General features: G+C 43.2%; 1 protein-coding gene across 12 annotated transcripts in view; it reads right to left on the minus strand.

Annotated features, from left to right (window-relative positions):
* The window catches only part of ERC1 (ELKS/RAB6-interacting/CAST family member 1), a 268320-nt gene that overhangs the window by 62222 nt on the left and 185584 nt on the right, over positions 1 to 20514 (minus strand). For all 12 annotated transcript variants that reach the window (XM_027540950.1, XM_027540947.1, XM_027540951.1 and 9 more), the window contains one exon: positions 2240 to 2384. In XM_027540950.1, the coding sequence (XP_027396751.1) occupies positions 2240 to 2384 (145 nt within the window). The remainder of the gene's footprint in view (positions 1 to 2239; positions 2385 to 20514) is intronic.

The raw sequence follows: 20514 nt of genomic DNA on the forward strand, positions 1-20514 counted from the left end.
CAGGGACAGAAGGTGATGTCTGGCCTGGGACAGCAGACCAGAAAGCCAGAGACCCGAGCAGGCTTGGGCATCAGCTTGCTTCCCCCGGGGGAGACACCTTTCTGCAGGACACGCACCGGGACACCTCAGCTTACCATGCAGTTGTGTGGGACTCACTGCTCGTCTGGAGATCTTGGTTCTCTCTGGAGACACTAACTGATCTCCACTAGCTGTCCCCTGATGAAATGGGTTGGGGGGTGTGGTGCGGCAGGGGTGAATAATATATAGACATACAGATACAGGGTAGCTCACTTGAGTTTTCTGCAGCCTTTGCAGAAGTACAGGCGTGTTATCTACCACCCCTCAGACTCCTCAGTCAGCTGAGCAGGCTCATTCATTTGAAATTCTTCTACTGAGTGTAACAGAAACTGATCATTTGTTCAGAAAATATGACATAAGGACCAATTAGAATTAATCATGGCTGTTAAAATGAGACAGAATGAGCAATGTGGGACTGCATGACAAAGTGATATTTTCTTTGCTCAGTTTTCTCGTGTACTATGAAAGAAGTCTTTTTTTTTGGTCAAACTAGGTGATCTGAAAATGCTTATGTGGCAGAATTCTTAGAAATGCTGAATAAAATAGGTGAACCTTCCACAAAGGGGAAGCTTTCCTGACCCTGCGTCACCAGCACCCAGAAGAGGGTAGAAGTTCACAGTGACTCCGTCTCTTAAGGGGATGATGGTTCAGGGGTCCCAGTGCTTAGTGGGTATTACCTACATAAAAGTGAAAGTTGCTCAGTCGTGTCCGACTCTTTGCTACCCCATGGACTATACAGTCCATGGAATTCTCCAGACTAGAATACTGGAGTGGGTAGCTTTTCCCTTCTCCAGGGGATCTTTCCAACCCAGGGATTGAACCCAGATCTCCCGCATTGCAGGCGGATTCTTTATCAGCTGAGCCACGGGTATTACCTACATAAGCTGCAAATATTTTTGTTCATGAGCACTGGGTTGTTTTTGCTGGTCACCCTTCCATCTTGCAGAAGGGGACATCTTCTGGTGTTTTTCTCAGCAAAATCAGTCACACAAATAAAGTCTATTTATAAGCAATTTTAATGTCTACAAACAGAGAAAATTTCCTTATTGCATAAATACTGATTTCTGCTCATTCAAACGTTAAATATTACGCTATCAACTGATGACTGATCCTCTAGAAGTAGAAAAGAAATTCCTTAACTTGAAAAACTCCTTTCTACTCCAGTCACTTCAGGCAGAAGAGCAATCGTGGGCAGCTAAGTGCACAGGAAGAGTGAGAGAGGGGGAGGACATGAGGAAGTGGGAGTGGACCCTGCGAGCGGCACAGGACTGGCCACTGAAGTGGGCGCAGCACAGATAAAGAGGATTTCAACAGTCAGCTTTCTCATTACTTTCAAAGGGGAAAACATTTTCCCCCAGTTTAAAAGCTGTGGTAAAGTATACATAAAATTTACCATTTTAACCCTGTTTAACTGTATAGTTATGTCTGTTAGGTGTATTTATATTGTTGTGCAACCATCATCAAAGAGGAGATTTCTAGCTTTTATTTTCACAAATGAATGGGCTCACACAAGTATTCAGCATTAAATTTGGGGAAGGTTTTGGGTGGAAGAAAAAAGGGCAAAACGTTTCTCTCACTGTCAGAGCTTACCCAGCCTTGAAGAACAGGAAATTAGTTAAATGAAAATATACTTAGTGCCTTCTACAGAGAGTGTCTGATGGGATGTAAAAAACCAACCTTCTCACCAGTCGGTGGTAAGAGCACACCAGCTCCACTCCACTGCCGCCTGCCCTGACACGTGGCCTCTGGACCTGGAGGCACCTCTCAGGACTCTGACAGCCCTTGAAGATACCCCCCAGCACTTGCCAAGGCCACATAGCGGTCAGTGCTATGGACCCCTGGGGCCTGACCCAGAGAGATGTGCAGAAATAAATAAAAACCATCAACAACCAAAAACACTTCTTTCAATTCAAGTGGGCAGAACTGCACTAATTTCCTCCAGCCACTGTAAAAGTTAAGAAACATTCTCCAAAGATGTGTGACACCTCCTCAACCAGTCCTCTTACCAAGAAGGCTCTGTGCTTCCTGGATGGAGCCAGAGGCTTGAAGGCTGAGGTCTCTGCTCGGGAAGACGAACTGGACATGGGTCAGACGTCTGACCTGCGTGCACAGCTGGCAAGGATGCAGGCGGCCCCCACCCCCTGTCCCCCATCAGTCATACCTGCTGCTTCAGCTGCTGTACCAGCCGATCCTTCTCCCGCTTCAGGGCGGCCACTTCCTCCTGCGTCTTCTTCTTCGAGGACGACAGTTCCAGGAGAGCTATGTTGGCATCTTTTTCACTGATGGCGGCCAGAAGGGCTTCCTGCCTGCGTGAGAGAGAACACGCCCAGACTTCAGCCCTCACAGCCATCCTCTCGGGTTACTACCACCATTACCCCATTTATGGGGGTTGAAGCTAGGTCTCAGAGTACACAGCTGAACTTGGGGTTCAGTTCACACCTGAACTTGGGGTCTGGGCAGAAATCCCATTCAGGTCCTCTCGACTCTAAATGTTTTTATCAGGTCATTACACTGACATCTGAATAGAGAGTTCTTTAGATCCAGTTGCAGTTAAACTTGGAAAAGTAAACAAAGTTCATTACTTTTTTTTTTTTTAGGTAAGAACTATTCTGTCATTTACAAGTTTTACTGATTTGACTCATCCTTTTGATAAGTATTCTGTGGCTTCCAGAGAAACCAGGTACCACTAAAACTGAACACATTTTTATGTACATAATGTATAACAAATAGCAAACTTAGTAAACAGGATTTAGGAAACCAGCCAGCGATTCCTGGGGCATCTATGGATCTCAATACAAAGACGTTTCCAGTCAGGGCTGTATTTTTCATGCCTGTTCTCAAGGCGAGAACACTGAAGAGTACATCAAGGCTGTATACTGTTACCCTGCTTATTGAATTTCTGTGCAGAGTACATCATGTGAAATGCTGGGCTGGATGAATCACAAGCTGGAATCAAGACTGCTGGGAAAAATACCAACAACCTTTGATATGCAGATGATACCACCCTTACGAAAGAAAGCAAAGAGGAACTGAAGAGTCTCTTGATGAGGGTCAAAGAGGAGAGTGAAAAAGCTGGCTTAAAACTCAATATTCAAAAAATGAAGATCATGGCATCTGGTCCCATCACTTCATGGCATAAAGATGGGGAAACAATAGAAGCAGTGACCGATTTTATGTTCTTGGGCTCCAAAAATCACTGTAGGTGGTGACTGCAGCCATGAAATTAAAAGATGCTTGTTCCTTGGAAGGAAAGCTATGACAAATCTAGACAGCATATTAAAGAGCAAAGACATCACTTTGCCTACAAAAGTCTGTCTAGTCAAAACTATAGTTTTTACAGTAGTCAAGTACGGATGTGAGAGGTGGACCATAAAGAAGGCTGAGTGCCAAAGAATTGATGCTTTTGAGCTGTGGTGCTGGAGCAGACCCTTGGGAGTCCCTTGGACGGCAAGGAGATCAAACCAGTCAATCCTAAAGGAAATCAACCCTGAACATTCATTGGAAGGACTGATGCTAAAGCTCCAATACTTTGGTCACTTGATGCAAAGAGCCAACTCACTGAAAAAGACCATATGCTGGGGAAGATTGAGGGCAGGAGGAGAAAGGGACAACAGAGGATGAGATGGTTGGATGGCATCATCGACTCAATGGACATGAGTTTGAGCAAACTCTGGGAGATAGCGAAGGGCAGGGAAGCCTGGTATGCTGCAGTCCATGGAGTCACAAAAAGTCAGATATGACTTAATGATTGAACAACAACAACTGGGCTTTATTTGGCAATGATCTGCACACTTTGAGACAACGATTTAAACTCTACTGATTCCAAGTGGTTTAGCTAACAACTATTTTTGGTTCATATCCAGAAGGAAAAAGTGGGATTTTAGGGTGGGGTGGGATGTTGAACTAAGAAATTTACAAAATAATCAGAAGGAAGCTGGTGAACAATTAGTCTCATAGTCCAAATGCATTCCTTTGGAGCTCATCTTTTAGGGAACAAGTCATCTGGAAGAAGACAGCTTTGATTTACAGGAACTATATAAGTGGCCTGAGCTTTTGACCCGAGGAAGTGCTGAATCTGAGAAGGCACTGCCCAAGTTTAACCTTGCTTCTGTCTCTTGTTAAGATAATTAGGCTTCAATAGCAGTCATATGGAAGAGTTTTAGTTCAGCCACAAACTGGAAGGCTCTCTTTTGAATGTTCTGACAAGGATATTCCGTATTTGGATGGGGAGGTCTGGGGAGCTCTGAACAAGCGGTGCTAACAAATGGAAGATGTAGGTCAGTTTACATCACGGAAATGAAGATTTGTTTAATGAGTCTTGCTGTTGGAAGGGAAGATTCACTGACCCCAGGATAACTTTCCACTGTCCCCACTTTCTGTGACTCTAAGAAATGGCAGATGGCTTATCCCATGAAGCTCTAGTCGACACCAAAGGGATAACGACAGTCTAAATATATCCACTGACCACTTGAAAAAAATATGTTAAGTGGTGAAATGAGCTTAAAGGTGAAGGAGTTCAAGATGGTCTCACTCTGCGGTTTCCTGCTGATTGCTGTCATCTGTTCCCTTTCGGGGAGCGTGGAGACTGACAAGCTGGAATGAGAAATGCACTTTTTCAAGAAGGGGGCTGCGTTTCTGTGCATCCAAGTCAGAATCACACATTTAGCAACAGGCAAGTAACAGAAGATGAGTGAAAGAGAAATTATTCTGTCCAGTTAGACCAAGTCATGAGAACACTTGCTGAATGCCAGACAAAAGGCCACGGGATCTGAGTTCCATTCTGTGCTTAAGGAAATAAGCACGACAATATGAAATACTAATAAGCAGGCTATGTTGTTGAAGCATCTTGCCTGAATTGAAGCATCTTGACTCTTATAAATGGTATGCTTGGCCAGCTAATGTGGTAGAGTTAATCTCTGGGGTAAAATGTCACATTCTCCAAATGCAATATAACAGATGACAACTCAGATTCTAAATTTTAAAATAAAGGATGTGGCATTGGCGTCTGGGCTATTGGAATGGTGCCTCCTTAATAAGATACATGTTTTGTAGACTTTTTCCTTTTTCTATACGATTCTATACGAATTTCTATAAAATTTCTATAGAAATTTTATGTCATTGATGCTATTTACTTCTTATTGAGTGTTGATTATATAGCTCATTGATAATATGTTATGAACTGCACAGAATCAAATTTTCTCTCCCAATACCCAAGGCTCTCACCCTCTAAAAATTCCCTAGCAGATTAATATATCACTGTCCTTTCCATTTTAAAAGTACACTCTGGATATTGATTTCTTACCTGTGTATGTGCCTAAAAAGGGCAATTCATGGTCAAGAGAATAAAAGGTTTTGATCACATATTGTACATATGATGATGTTAACTCCGTAATGTCAGTATCTTTTGTGGGTTTATTAGTTTTGGGGTTTTTCTCTTGCTTTTGGAAGAGGACAGAGATAGTATCAGTCTATCTAAATTTTGGTAAATTTGCAATGGACACCACAGGGGAGAACAACGTCTTGAAAATAATTTGGGGGATGGGCACAAAAAGTAAAGCTGATAAACAGTAATTCATCTAATTTTTGGGGAATAAGAAAAAGTCTTGTTCCCTCAGTAAAAGTGATAGTAAAGACAATATCAGTAGGTAAACTTCCATGGCTAAGCTTTACAGGGAGCATTCAAGTGTCTAAATTAAAATTTTAAGAATACCCTGCATTTCAGAGGAATGGAATTTAGACTGAAAAAAAAAAAAAAAGAAAAACAGCAAAAAATTTTATTTTAGTAACCATCTATTCTTAATATAATTGCTTTGAAAAACAAGCTACTTTCTGACAACGAAGTCACATCCATTCACTGGAGAAAAATGGAAAGGTACAGAAAAGTATGAAGACGAAAAAAATAACTGAAATGGTTCCTTTCTAATCAGAGTCAATGACTTGTGATCTGAAAGTCAGCTATTCAACTACTACTAAGGCTTATTTCAGAGAAAATGAGCTTTGGCGGGGACGGATAATCGACCTCAGCAGCTTTGCTAATTGAAGGCTCTCCACAGAAAAGAGCACTTGCTGGTGCTACAGAAATGAGACTCCTTCCGACTTCAGCCCCCATAAGCCGCAGGAGTAACACATAAAACAGACAAGGGAACATACGCAGGCCACAAGCCCAGAGAAGGCAGACAGGAACCAAAACGCTCTTCCACCCAAATTACTCCCCTTGTTCTGTTAGTGGCTTTTCCTCAGTTAAAAAACAAAAACTGAAAAATGTGCACACGAAATCCTTCAAGGTGATTAGTGACCCCCCACTGCATGACCAACAGGCCACCTGACCTGCATAATGAGGAGGCAGTAACAGAAATCCAACTTTAAGTCATTAGTCTGGTCACTCCATCCCTGGGGCTTTAACGACCAGAACAGTTGAACCTGTCCTTTGACCTGTGAACGCTAACAGAATCAAGATGTCTCAACAAGTTCAGCTGTGGCAACTCAGCTTCAAGAAATGGTAAGACCACCTCCTCTGTCCCCTCTCTCTTCCAGCAGATTTCAGAAGCAAAAGGCAAAAACCCATGCAAGTGAGGGTCAAAATCCTCAGGCGATTCCTGCACCTTTGAGGACGACCCATGAGCCCTCTCTCACTAGTGAATGAGAAATAACCGCACTGTCGGAATGACGGTGACTAGTAATTTAAGAGTCCTAGATAAGCCTGTGGGTGTAACATAAACACAAGACAGAAACGGAGTAAGAATGGAGGCATGTTAGAAGGGTTTATTTTTCCCTCTTCCTCCAACTGGGTATTTCAAATGGCCTGATTACATCATCATGTTTCATAAATTCCATAATCCAGAAAACCCCCCGAGAGCAAGCGGATGAAGCAACGACTAGACTGGTGGCTCTGGATGGACCACTGACAAGGATGTGCAGGCAGAGCCGAATCTACCCCAATAAGATAAATCTGAAGTCCTGGTTCTCTCACAAAGGCCCCCTTTACTCGAATTTAACCAATTAACTATCCAGAGTGAAATCCTCGCTCTTCATTTCACTTGGTGAGCAGGTCCCTTCAGCCTCCCTTGATGGAGGTCTCGAGGAGCATGGCGGAGACACCAGCTGCAACAGCTCAGTGAGCCTGGCTGGAGTGCTTTGATCTTCCAAACTCTGGTTCCCGAGTGTCTTCTGTTCTCTCCAGCCGCCTTTGCTAAGATACCCAGAACTACCAGAAATGTAAATGTCAACACCAAGTCACATTTTTCAGCCATTATGACGAATCTCTCATTCAATGTTAACTGAATCACCACACTCTGAGGCCCACAGACTGGCAACACTGAAACGATCTGACTTCCTCTTTGTTCCCCAGAACCAATACCCAAGTTTGGCTGGATCCTCCTTTTCAATAGTTTTTAACGAGCCCACTGCTGTGTACCTGGCATGCTCACTACTGTGGTCCCACCTGCCTTTTATCACCGGCCTGCGAGATTCTTAAAACGCCTGCTTTGACTTCACCCCCTTCTCACTGTCCCACCTCATCAGGTTTTTTTACTTCACATCAAACACCTGGGCCTAATACCGGACCAGCAACGATTTTCAACCCACTTTTTCATGAGTGTCCGCCAAGGACCATGCATTTCCACGTGGGGTCATGCTCCACCTGACAGGCCTGGGCTCTCTCCTGGGCTGCTGCTTTCTCTCTGTCCTGCACGCCCCTCCAGGGCATTCACAGTTCAGGTGAAGGGGCAGCTGCACTGTGGGTGTCCTTCAACCCTTCTCCATGTACAGGGTCTTTAAAGTTTCCTTTTAACGTTTCTACGAGTTTATTGGTCTCTGCATTTATTTGGCTTGCTAATTTTTTGTACTTTTTTTAAGATTAAGTCTGTCCTTTTAGGGCATCCCTGGTGGCTCAGTGGGTAAAGCGTCTGTCTGCAATGTGGGAGACCCAGGTTCGATCCCCGGGTTGGGAAGATCCCCTGGAGAAGGGAATGGCAACCCACTCTAGTACTCTTACCTGGAAAACTCCATGGACGGGGGAGCCTGGTGGGCTACAGTCCATGGAATCACAAAGAACTGCACACGACTGAGCAACTTCACTTCTTTTAACTGTGAGATTTCAGTACAACGAATGAGATGAAACAAAAGTGCTAAGTGCCAATAAATCGTATGGGCTGTTAAGTACTGAAGTAGGTAATACCCCAGACAGAAAACTGCCTTGGGCTGAAGACATGGGAATTGAGTGGGCCTATTTTGGCAGAGATAATAATAAAGACAGAGAAAGTGACATCGATAGAAGCAGTCACGTGAGGACACACTACATGACTGGATGAGTGGGTTTCCACAAGGAAGGACAGACTGAGGGGGATGCTGAAAAGGTAGCTTTGAACTGGAGCACAGATGGTCTGGGATGGCAGGAAGGAGTAAACACAGGCTGTGAAATTCTCGAGGGTTCTAACCAGAACCCGGCAAACAGAGGGTACTCAAAATGCTGAAGAAGAAATGATCTGATTTTGAATATAATACAGAAGCATCAAGAGTTCCAGAAAAGTAGAGTAAGGTCTAGAGAGGCAGACTCAGAGGCAAGGAGAGAGGAGATGCTTCTGGAAGCAGAAGGGTCAGGAGGCTGTTGCTAGAGATGCGCCAACTCTCACGTTACAAACATGGTTTAAAGGACAAGGAACAGAATGCTGGCTGACTCCGGATTCCTGAGCCAATAGGAGGACTGGGACAAACCACTACACTAGTCAAAGAATATGGGACATAGAATCGGTACTGCATTTCTGCTTTGCCGCTGGAAAGAAACTTGCAAACATCACTGAACATAGACTTTCTTAGGACACTTGGGTCCAGCAGCACATGCTGGGGCCCCGGCTCCCGTGACCTGCTCCTGGCTAGTGGCCAGGCCTCTGCACACACAGCTGTGCTGCCTGTCCCAGGTCTCCACCTCCTGAAACAAGGGGGAGAGACTGATCTCTGCTGAGAGACACACTGGTGAGAGAAGGGGAAGAGACGTTATTCTGGTATAGACGGACTTCAGTATTTCAGAAGTCTCTCAGAAGAATCAAAATTAACACAAAGGCAGAAACTGCTGGTAGGTGGAGCTCAGTAAGATCGCCTAGAGGAGGGCATGGCAACACACTCCAGTGTTCTTGCCTGGAGAATCCCCATTGACAGAGGAGCCTGGCGAGCTACAGTCCATGGGATAGCAAGGAGTCAGACATGACTGAGTGACTAAACTCAGTAAAGGAGACTGACTGAACAATATTCTGTGTAGGAAAGCTGAATTCAGTTTTTCTTCTCACTTTTTTCTGAAAAATAAACATTTTGATATATCCAATCCACCACAGATTACGACAATTTTGGAAAACCCGACTTTTATTGTGATACTGATACTTCGGTTATAGAGCTTTCTGCCTGCTTCTGAAAAGGGCAAAAATTTGATGACTGTATCTCCAATTTGTGTGTGTGTGTGGGCACAAAACCCAGAAACCTGTACCTTTACCATTTGTTTAAATATAAAAATGGTAATCTAATGCACAAAGAAGTAGAAAGCAGATCAGTAAGTGCCTGGGACTGAGGGTTGGAGCTGCCGAATACCTGGAAAGGGACATGAGGACCTTTGGAAGTGGAGTCCAGCTCGACTATGGTGGCAGCTGCACAGTGTACACATTTGTCAAAACTCACCATACTGTACACACGGGCACCATAAATACGGCATAAACTACATTCCATGATTAAGTCGTCCTGCTCCAAAATAAATGTCCTTGATTCCAGCTCTCCTGAGACCAATGAAAGTTTAGTATTACCAGTATCTAAAGATGATCCTTTTAATCCTGTATTTCCTTAAAATATAGCAAATATTATCCAGTTGCTTCCTTCATTAAAATATACCTGTACTTAAACTTCAAGTGAAAGACAAGATCTTCAAAGAATTCATTTTAGGAAGTTATTAATACATAAAAACATTTATTCAATAATGCTGCCAAATTTTTACTTAAAACTGGCTGCAAAATCTATTACATTATTCAAGTATTTGGAATTATGGCAAACGTTCTTTTTATTAAACTGCGTTTAAGTTCTGACATCAAATCTGGGCACTGAAGTTAGACAACAAATCAAGATGGTATGTTTTTAGGATCACAGTGAGGTCTAAAAATATGTTTATTTTCAGAGGCACCTTGTAAACGGGCTCTGGAAGCAACCCTCGAGAAAAGAATTACAAATATATTTTTAGCAACAACGGCACCAAGGGAATAAGTGTGAAACTGTCCAGACGACTGTTCTGAGGCTCAGCTGGATCCTCTGTTCCAACATTCTTTTTTGTAAAGCTTATTTATTTATTTTTGGCTGTGCTGGGTCTTCATTCCTGCACGTGGGCTTTTCTCTAGCTGCAGACAGCGGGGACTACCTCTAGTTTCGGCGCACGGGCTTCTCATTGCGGCGGCTTCTCCTGCTGTGGAGCACGGGCTCTAGGGAACATGGGCTTCAGTAGCTGCGGCTCCCGGGCTCTAAAGCACAGGCTCCGTAATTGTGCAGCATGGGCTTAGTAGCCCCATGGCATGTGGGAATCTTAGATCCCTGACCAGGGATCAAACTCATGTCCCTTACATTGGTAGGTGGATTCTTAATTAACCAGACCACCAGGAAAGCTCCCAACATTCTTATTAAAAAAAAAAAAAAATTTCTCACTACTTCTTCACGACAGATCAGGATAAATCAATCTCCTCTAAACAATACTGTAGGTACAGTCTAGGTAGAGATGCCCTTCTCTGGGCAGGACATCCAGATTCTTGTTTCTGATATTCTAAGTTTCCTTACTTTTGAATTTTACTTAAAGGAGCTTGTTCCTCGTGTGTAGTTCAACATGTCCGCACCCCCCCAACCCCACCCCACGGCGCTGTGAGCCACCATGGATCATGTGGATGAAGGTGAAACTGCAGGAATGGCAGGGCAACGAGAGGATGATTCTGAACCCCTAATGACTTTACAGAATTACTGTCCCAGTCTGGACTCTCACGTGGAAATGAGACAAAATTCTGTATGTAGTTTGCTCCGTTAATTTTGTTGGAGGAGATGAATGTTATGTCCTAACTATTTTAATTAAGTGTTTCAAATCCACTTAGCGTTTTGTATACATGAGGGATAATCTATGAAAAACTTGCAAATAGTACAACACAAAATATAACTGGAATCTAAAAATTAGAAAAGAAATTAACAGACAAGAATTAGCCTCAGAATACAGCCCTAAAAAAAAAAAATAAATAAAAAGGCTAGAGGAGAAGGGAATATCTTGTTAAGATATAACATCTGCTCATTTAATAGGTTGTTTTGCTTACTGATTAGGATGCAACCCCATGGACTATAGCCCACCAGGCTTCTCTGTCCATGGGATTCTCCAAGCAAGAATACTGGAGTGAGTTGTCATTCCCTTCTCCAAGGGGATCTTTACAAACCAGGGATCGAACCCTTGTCTCCGGCATTGCAGGTGGATTCTTTACTGCCTGAGCCACCAGGGTAGCCCCTTTTGATACATTAAGCTGGGAATTTATGGTGAAACATGACACCATGAAGGAAGACAGCACCTTCAGGTGAGAGTCTCAGGCCTGGTTTTCTACACAGATTTTGCTTGTTAGTGAGCTTTCTCTCCGGTGCAGTGTAGACATGATTCCTGAACTCTACCTGATGTTCACCTGTTTCCAGAGAGAATGCATACAAATGAAGAATGTGTTTCACCTGATCTAAAATGAATTGCTGTTCACACCACAACTACGGATGCTCGTCTGAAAAGAAAAACAAGCCTCCACTGACTGACTTTCCTCTAAAGCTGCTGTGCCTTCCTTCTCCCCATCCTGGTCACACTTTTTCAGACTTCAGTACAGTATTGCAGTCCTGATTTCAAGCGGGCAGAACTAAGATCTGTCAGCCCCCACTCCTCCTCTGGAAAACCGTCCCAGAACACCAGGACAACAAAATGCAGAGACAAACCCTACCTTTGATGATACAAGGCTTATGACACACACAAGTACAGCACATACAGAGAAAACAGACATGCAAATTCTCAGCACCTGAAAGTCGACCCAAAGTGCCTGCTGAGAAGGAAGCAGATTTACCTGTAGAACCCAAAAAGACCTCAAAGATGCTCAAGTCCACAGCTGTGGAAAGGTGTATGAGCCAAAGAAGTATACTGGGCTTGCTTTACAAACAGTGGTTCTCAAACATAACAGAAATGACTACTGACGGAAGGCTGTTCCATGCTCCTGACCCGAGGGATCTGAATCTCAGGGGATGGCTTTCTAGACTTTCGAGACTCTTTCAAGAAAGTACTTGAGACACACTATTTATACAAAGAACTGACTTAAAAGACCAACAGTAGATCCACACTCTTGCCAAGACTGCGTTTTTAATATGTGTATTTGCTTTTCCAAATTCACTAAGTACATCAAAACCTTTCAATTCCATTGTAAAACCAATCAGCTATTTTAAACTCTAAAATTCTGATGACACTGTAGATCCTTGTAAAATGGACCATCACTGCACTTGAAAATATCGTGGACTCCTGTGGTGTGGCTCTAGCCAACAGATGGTCTGGAAGGCAAGCATCTTATAATGTATTTACAGGCAAATTTCCTCCTTGCCATTTTGATGGCAAGGGCCATCACAAGACAGGTGAACTTGAGGATCTTCTGCTTTCTAAATCTCTGCCTGTAAAAATAGCTGGCAAGCCCAGGGATTTTTTTGTTGGGGATTTACTCAAATCCTACCAAAATCCCTAGTGAATTATGTCTTAAAGCCAATGATTTGTGTTGGAAATCTGGGGTTGGGGGGTAAAAACAGCTTAGCATGAGCCTCAAGAGATGAAGTTAAGTAGTGGGCTCACAGTAACATCTGGGGATGATGTGTACAAAAAGATTTATATGGCCTTTTCTTTCATTTTGTCTTTACTATTTCATAATAGTATGTCCTTTAGGCCTGCCTCATGTTTGACGGTATAATGCGAACAGAACATTCCAGAACATGAACCTCCCTTATAAAGATCCAGTCCCTTCAAAATAACGGTCTGCTGGTTATCGTCACATTCTTACTTTGGGTTGGATCATTTACTGTGTCTTCTTTTCTTAGGAAGTTTCTGCTTCCAAAGGAAAATAAAGTCTTCTTACACTGTGCCTCAGAACTCAAACACCAGAACCCTTCCGTTTATTTAGATGTCTGTTTTAAGAATCACTGAATGCTTTAAGCAATTAATCCCTGCACTTTGTCACTGTCCCCCTGTTTACTTAACCTTTTCCAGTTGGAGATGGATAACATGTCCATGCCAGCTGTCCACACGGTGCTACCGTGGGGCTGCCTGCCTTGCCTCTAGCTCACACGGCACTCCAATCTGTCTGCTGGGACACTGGCTAGAAGAATGCCAGTGTACGTGGCACTCACTCTCCATCTCGGGCACAATGGAGAGCTAAGTGGGCCTCAATTTCATAAAGCAGCAGACATTACACAGAACATCTCATGTCTGAATTTGTGGTACACTGTCTGAAAAAAAAAGAGTAGGAAGAGTTCCAGGGAGTAAACATCCCAGATACTCTTCAAGCTGCCTGCGAAACCTTGAGAGCTCTAGGGACACATGTGCGTGACTGCTGGGGTGTGGGGTTGGGGGTGGGTGGTGGTGCTGGAGATGCTGGGGCTTCAGAAATGCTGAAGATCACCAAGGCGTTTGTTGACCAAAACAGATGAAGACAAACTCTGCAGTTTGTTCCCTTCCTGTATTAATGATTCAACAATTCCATCACTCATCTGCTATCAATTGGTTGGTGAAGATCGTAAGACCAACTCCTCTTCTACATGGGTTTGGAATGAAACATCTGGTGGGGAAATTCCATGGGAGAAGAAAAGGCAAATGGGTTGCTTGCATTTCGCAGATGAGTCGTTACTCCCATCAGCTAGAATCCCGTCTTCTCTGCATTCTCCCTCATGTTCCAGCCGCTTGTCAAGTGCCAGACACAAGTCAGGAAGTGGCTCCCTACACCCACCCTTCTGCTTTGTACATATATAAGGTGTATGTGGTGATGGAAGGCACTGAAGGAGGGGGAGATGTAGAATCTTCTGATCAATTTTTTAAATTTTGATGTTTTCCGGCAATAGCAGTGGTACTGTTTTTAATGTTGGAAATACATTTGAAACTAATAAAGCAATAACTATCACTGTACTTCTCAAAGATACAGGAAAAGGACAATTGGAAATATTCTTTCAAAAGAAGTTTTAGAATTTACTGTAAAGTGTAACTGAAGTCGCTCAGTCATGTCCGACTCTTTGTGACACCACGGACTGTAGCCTACCAGGCTCCTCTGTCTACTGGATTTTCCAGGTGAGAGTACTGGAGTGGGGTGCCATTTCCTTCTCCAGGGGATCTTCCCGACCCAGGGATCAAACCCAAGTCTCGCATTGTAGTCAGACGCTTTACTGTCTGAGCCACCAGGGAAACCCCCATGGAAATTAAAAAAGTTTTTAAACTTTGCTTATTTTAACAAAAGAAGTAAAGATTTTATGTTCTTAAAAATTTTTTTTTGATGTGGACAATTTTTAAAGTCTTTATTGAATTTGTTACAATATTGCTTCTGGGTGTTTTTTTTTTTTAATGTTTTGATTTTTTTTGGCTGTGAGTCAACTATGTGGGATGGGATCAAACCCAAAAAGTGTTAACCACCGGATCGCCAGGGAAGTACCTATAGTAGTAAAGATGCTAAAACAATAAAAGATGGTAGCAATGACTGCTCATATTCTGACATGGCCCCTGGATCTCTCTCTCTTCAACTAAGTATTACCCATACAAATCCTGAGTGCAATTCTAACAGAACCTCTTTATCACAGTTGGGGAATTAAATGAAGCTCATAAAGCTAGGTAGGACTTTAAGCTTACTTCAACACTGGCAATCACAAACTTAGATGCAAAGGAAGATGACTGATCATGGCTTAGCAGTCCAATGAAGAATTTTACAAGCAAAAATTTCTTGAAAAGCCTATGAGCAAATATTCAAGTCAGTTCTACTTTATAGAAGACAAAATATTAATAACAACTACATTTCAGAGCTGATTCTTAGGTTTGTAAGCAATGAATCAAAGACTGTTAATCGACAGACTGAAACAGCACACGAAAAGCCCAGGGACACATTCCAAGAAGGATGCTGAACTTCACCAGGTCTGGAATGAACGTCCCCATCAAACAGGAAGAGATCTCCTGGACATGACATGAGCTGTGGCTGGCTCTGCATCATTTCACTTTATGGATTTATGGCCCCTTCCCAGTTAAAGACCCATCCCAGGAACCATGTGTGGCTCATGTATTTGTCATTCCTACTATGGCATGGCATGAATAAATCATGGGCCTGGGTCTGTGAAGCCAGCCTGTGATTCATGGAGCCGAAGCACCACCCCCCAGGACTGTGTGCTTTATCACAGTAAACCTTGGAACAAGACACAATTTCCTGACTCAAAAAGCAGCCTTTAAATCAGGACACCTGGACAGCCCTGGAATCACTTAAAAAATGCACCAGGTCTCAACTCATCTTGGTTCCTCAGGGCTGGCCTGCACTTGCCCCAGGCCAGCTCCCTTTAACACTATTCAAAATTGACCCTTTCTGAGGGAATCACTGTGGTGAGAGAACTACAGAATAAACCAAAATGTATCTCGACCTCTGATCTCCTTTGTCCTCTGTTTTTTCCTGACTTAATTATCCATTCAAGAAAACCATATTCCCCAAGTCAAATGTGGCTTCCCAGATGGCGCAGTGGTAAAGAATCCACCTGCCAATACGGGAGATGCAAGAGACAGGGGTTTGATCCCTGGGTCAGGAAGATCCTCTGGAGGAGGGTTCAGCAACTCACTCCAGAATTCTTGCCTGAAAATTCCACGGACACAGGAGCCTGGTGGGATACATTCCATGGGGTTGCAAAGAGTTGAACACAACAGCACACACGCACTTCGAGTCAAATTTCTCTCTCAATCCTTTTCCCAACTTTTAAAACTCAAACCAAGAAGGCCATCTTTTGCTGCTTAAGATGAAAAAAAGCAAGGGACTGTGAGCCTGGCTTCCATCTAGGTAAGGCAATGAGCTGGAGTGACGCTGGGGATGAACCTGCCAGGGTGTCACTTGCTTGGAGACCTGCATTGCCATCAGTGTGACCCGTGCAGACACTACAGATACTTCAAACCGAGACTGGCCACAGTACCAGCCTCTCGTCTAGGAAACAGGAGATAATAACCAGTTGTAAAGGTTATGTGTTGTTGGAAAAGGGCTTTTGACATTAAGCTCTAAGTATAATCACCAAGCTAGCTTTGTTGTTCTGAACTCTTTGCAAACAACGCTTAAAGCCACTAAGGAAACAATTCTTCTCAACAATCACGTGGGGCAGCCACTGTGGCCAGAGCTCCTGAAGCCACAAGCACGCCTCAGAGGACTGCAGCCCAGGGCGCACTTGAGCAGCACCTTCATGAGAGGACCTGGGCCAGAAGCTCACAATCAAGTGGTTCCTGAACACCTGACCATCAGAAACTGAGATGGTAACTATTTTAAGCCACTACATTTGGGATAATTTGTTTATGAATACAGAGGATAAAGGCCAAATTCCATAGGGTGGTACAGAAGGCCCTTGGTGAGCCTGAACACTGCCTGTCTTCCTCCTATGACCCAGCAGCTTTTCACAACCCTTTCCTGATATCGTACCTGCCAAGAAGTCACCCTGACCATCAACTCCCATCACCCTTGTGTCTCATACAACTTGAGCACGGCTGCAACTCTGTGCTACCTCCACCCCCGGCAACACCCAGGGCCAGCTGCACAGCACAACTGGAGCTGGAGTCGGCATGTGAACCACGCACACAGTGGCTTTGTGTACGTGCTCCACTTTTTGAACTTGATCATTCCTCTATGTATTTGTTTATATCTCTCTCCTTAGCACCTAAAATAGGTATTCAATAAACACTTGAATGAACAGACTTGTGTTAAAATTTCAATATAACCATAGTATACAAACACTTAAAACATACAACTGTAAAGAACAAGAACTGTGTAGAACTAGCAATATTAGCAATTAAAAACTTTCACCTCCTATTTTAAATTCTAACTCCAGACACAAACTTTTCATCCACAGAAAAAAGAACAGATTGTAGAGATGCAGTCAGTGTATTCTAGGCAATTCACGCCCCAAACAGAAAAGGATTTTGTGGTCAATGGAAAACAACATGTAAACTTCGGGTCCCTTTTCATGCCGTGAAGCGTGTGTTTTGCTGTGTGTGCTTAGTCACTCAGTCGTGTCCGACTCTGTGTGACCCCACGGACTGTAGCCTGCCAGGCTCCTCTATCTATGGGATTCTCCAGGCAAGAATACTGGAGTGGGCTGCCACACTCTCGTCCAGGGGATCTTCCCAACCCAGGGATTATACCCAGATCTCCCACATTGCAGGGCGGATTCTTTACCATCTGAGGCACCAGGGAAGCCACGTGAAGCACATGGAAAGTGATAATATTTGCAGAGAAAACTGTGCTGAAAGGCTGAGGCTGCTTGTGGCCCAGCACCGAAGCCTGTCTGGGACGTGGCAGTGAGCTGGGGCTACATGGTGCACATACTTGGTCTTCTCTCAGATCACCTTTGTAATTAAACACGGCAAATCTGCCTAAAAGTGGCAGATTTCAGAATCTCCCCCCAACCCCTGCCAATACCTGGAAGAAATAAGCAAAACACTGCAAAAGCCTGCAGAACATTCACCTGTGGGAACCAAACAACACAAAGGTCAGAACCTTGGAGGAAAAAAGACTGAAAGGGTACATTAACAGTTCAAGAGAAGCAAGTCAGGAGGAACACATCTCTAGAAACCTCGGTAGAGGCGAGAGAAACTACCAAGATAAGCTATTTTCTAGGGAACACTAACGTGAGTGTGTGCTCAGCTGTGTTTGACTCTTAATGACCGCATGGACTGCAAACCACTGGGCACCTCTGTCCATGGGATTTCCCAGACAAGAATACCGGGGAGGGTTGCCATGCCATCCTCCAGGGCATCTTTTTGACCCAGGGATCAAACCCATCTTTTCTGAGTCTTAGCAGGAGGATTCTTTACCAATGAGCGGCCTGGGACACACAGGGAACACTAAAGTATTTAAAGTATTTAGCAAATGGTCTGAACCCTACTTGCTTTTATCAGGATGAACGGTACGCCATTTATCAAAATTCCAGAAGAAAAAAAACAAGCCCAGGTCTCCTGACAGACTCTGCACTGCCCCAGTCGAGGCACTGTCTGCTCTCCACACACCCTAAGACCCAGAAGAGGAGACTGAAGGCAGCTCCCAGCCCTCACACATCTCAGAGGAGGAAGCAATGAGGTTTCAGACGAGGCAGGTAGGAAAGGGATCAGGCGGCAGTCATTCACTCCATATCCGGAGCGTCAGACCCGGGAATTTCACAGTCATCTAGATCTTCAAGTACAATGGCAGGATAAATATTATCGAGTGTGCAAAAACAAAAAAAATGAAAAAGAAAAATTCAACATCTGTAAGTCTTAGCTGAAAAAGCCAATTAAAGATAAACATTTAATAAACAAAACAAGATGGAAAAAATCAAAGAATTCAGGAATGTAAAGAGAAAATTCAGGAAAGGGCAGGTGTTAAAGCACAGAATTTAGATGCAAAACTGACACTGAGTAAAGTTGGAAATTATAGCCATAGATGAAATATAAATATTGCAAACCTTCGTGAAGCTGAAATTAAAATGTAACTTTAAAAACTGGTGAGAAATGGTAACTTCCTCATTTTTGACAGCATGACTGCATGCTGCTGAAAAACATGACTTAATCTCTTAGTTTTTTTTTTATCCTTGGGAAGATGTCTCAGGAATTCTTCTCCTGGAAAGAAACCGCTGAAACTCCATTTGTTCATTCTATTACAATCAAGTAAAATTAAACTCAATTTTTATCCAAAACAGCATGTTCCTATGAACCCATTAATTTCTCCCCTCTTTTTCTGTCTGTATATATGATTAGGATGGACTGGTTTGAAATCTCCCTGCTGTCAAGGCACTCTCAAGAGTCTTCTCCAATCCAGCACCCCAATTCGAAGCATCAATTCTTCGGGGCTCAGCCTTCTTTATGGTCCAAGTCTCACATCCATACATGACTACTGGAAAACCATTTTAGCTTGGACTAGCGCTTAGCAGCAGCAGCAGCAGATGGACCTTTGTTGACAAAGTGATGTCTCTGCTTTTTAATATGTTGTCTAGGTTTGTCACAGCTTTCCTGAAATTAACCCTGCATATTCACTGGAAAGACTGATGCTGAAGCTCCAATATGTTGGTCACCTGATGTGAAGAGCTGACTCACTGGAAAAGACCCTGATGCTGGGAAAGATTGAGGGCAGAAGGAGAAGAGAGCAGCAGAGGATGAGATGGTTGGATGGCATGACCGACTCAAAGGACATAAGTTTGGGCAAACTCCAGGAGATAGTGAAGGACAGGAAAGTCTGGTGTGCTGCAGTCCATGGGGCTACAGAGAGTCAGACATGACTTAGTGACTGACAATAATATATCTTTAGAGATATGATGATAATCAATATCTACTACAAATGATTACTTCCCAAACAGCTGAGTTTCGGGCTATTTTTTACTTTCTTACTTCTACTTTTGCTATTGCAAAAAATGTTTTAAAATAAAAGGATAATAATAAATACATAATTAAAAACCTGACTTAAGACACAGTATGACAAGAGAAAGCAAGTGTTTGGACTCCAACTCTGCCATATACTTGCTCTGTGGTCTGAGACAATAACTTCTCGAACCTCATTTTTCTTATCTATGAAATGGTAACACAAATGTCTAAACTTCCCAGAGTGGTTAACATTCTGACAGTTTAAAATACAGCACCTCTATTACAGCTGTGAATCTGGCACGTGGAAGGCACTTAACAAGTGTTAGTTTTCCTAGAAAGCTCAGGCTGTGATAACAGAAGTAGAAAGAAGAAACCCACTTATACTCTTGGTCTTATATTTCTCTCCAATTATACTTTTTAACCTTTAGTCAAGAGCCAAATGGATATGAGTTTTATCTCCGAGGATTAGCGTGGCTGAGGGCTGTTAGTTTTATTACAACATGACGATGAAAATGTACTAGAACGAGTTTTCAATGTAAACAACATAAACCTCTGTGCGGTTCCAGTCTTCACTCCCTCTTGAGAAATCTGTATCTTCTTAACTCAATGCAAAGAGAGTATCACATTTAAAGTGCACTAAAAATATCTTTTCCTCCACAGAGAGTTTGACAGGATCTACTGAGTTCTGAGAGTAAAGGTCATGGTTAGCAAAGAGAAACAACCACCACAAAACTGATCACGTTATCTAAAAAAAAAGTCCGTCCCCAAAATGGACAATCTCCCCACCTTGAGGTCCATAAGACAACTGTAACATGTCAGAGGTTTTATTTATA

The sequence above is a fragment of the Bos indicus x Bos taurus genome, chromosome 5, assembly GCF_003369695.1.
Source record: "Bos indicus x Bos taurus breed Angus x Brahman F1 hybrid chromosome 5, Bos_hybrid_MaternalHap_v2.0, whole genome shotgun sequence".
Taxonomy (NCBI): domain Eukaryota; kingdom Metazoa; phylum Chordata; class Mammalia; order Artiodactyla; family Bovidae; genus Bos; species Bos indicus x Bos taurus.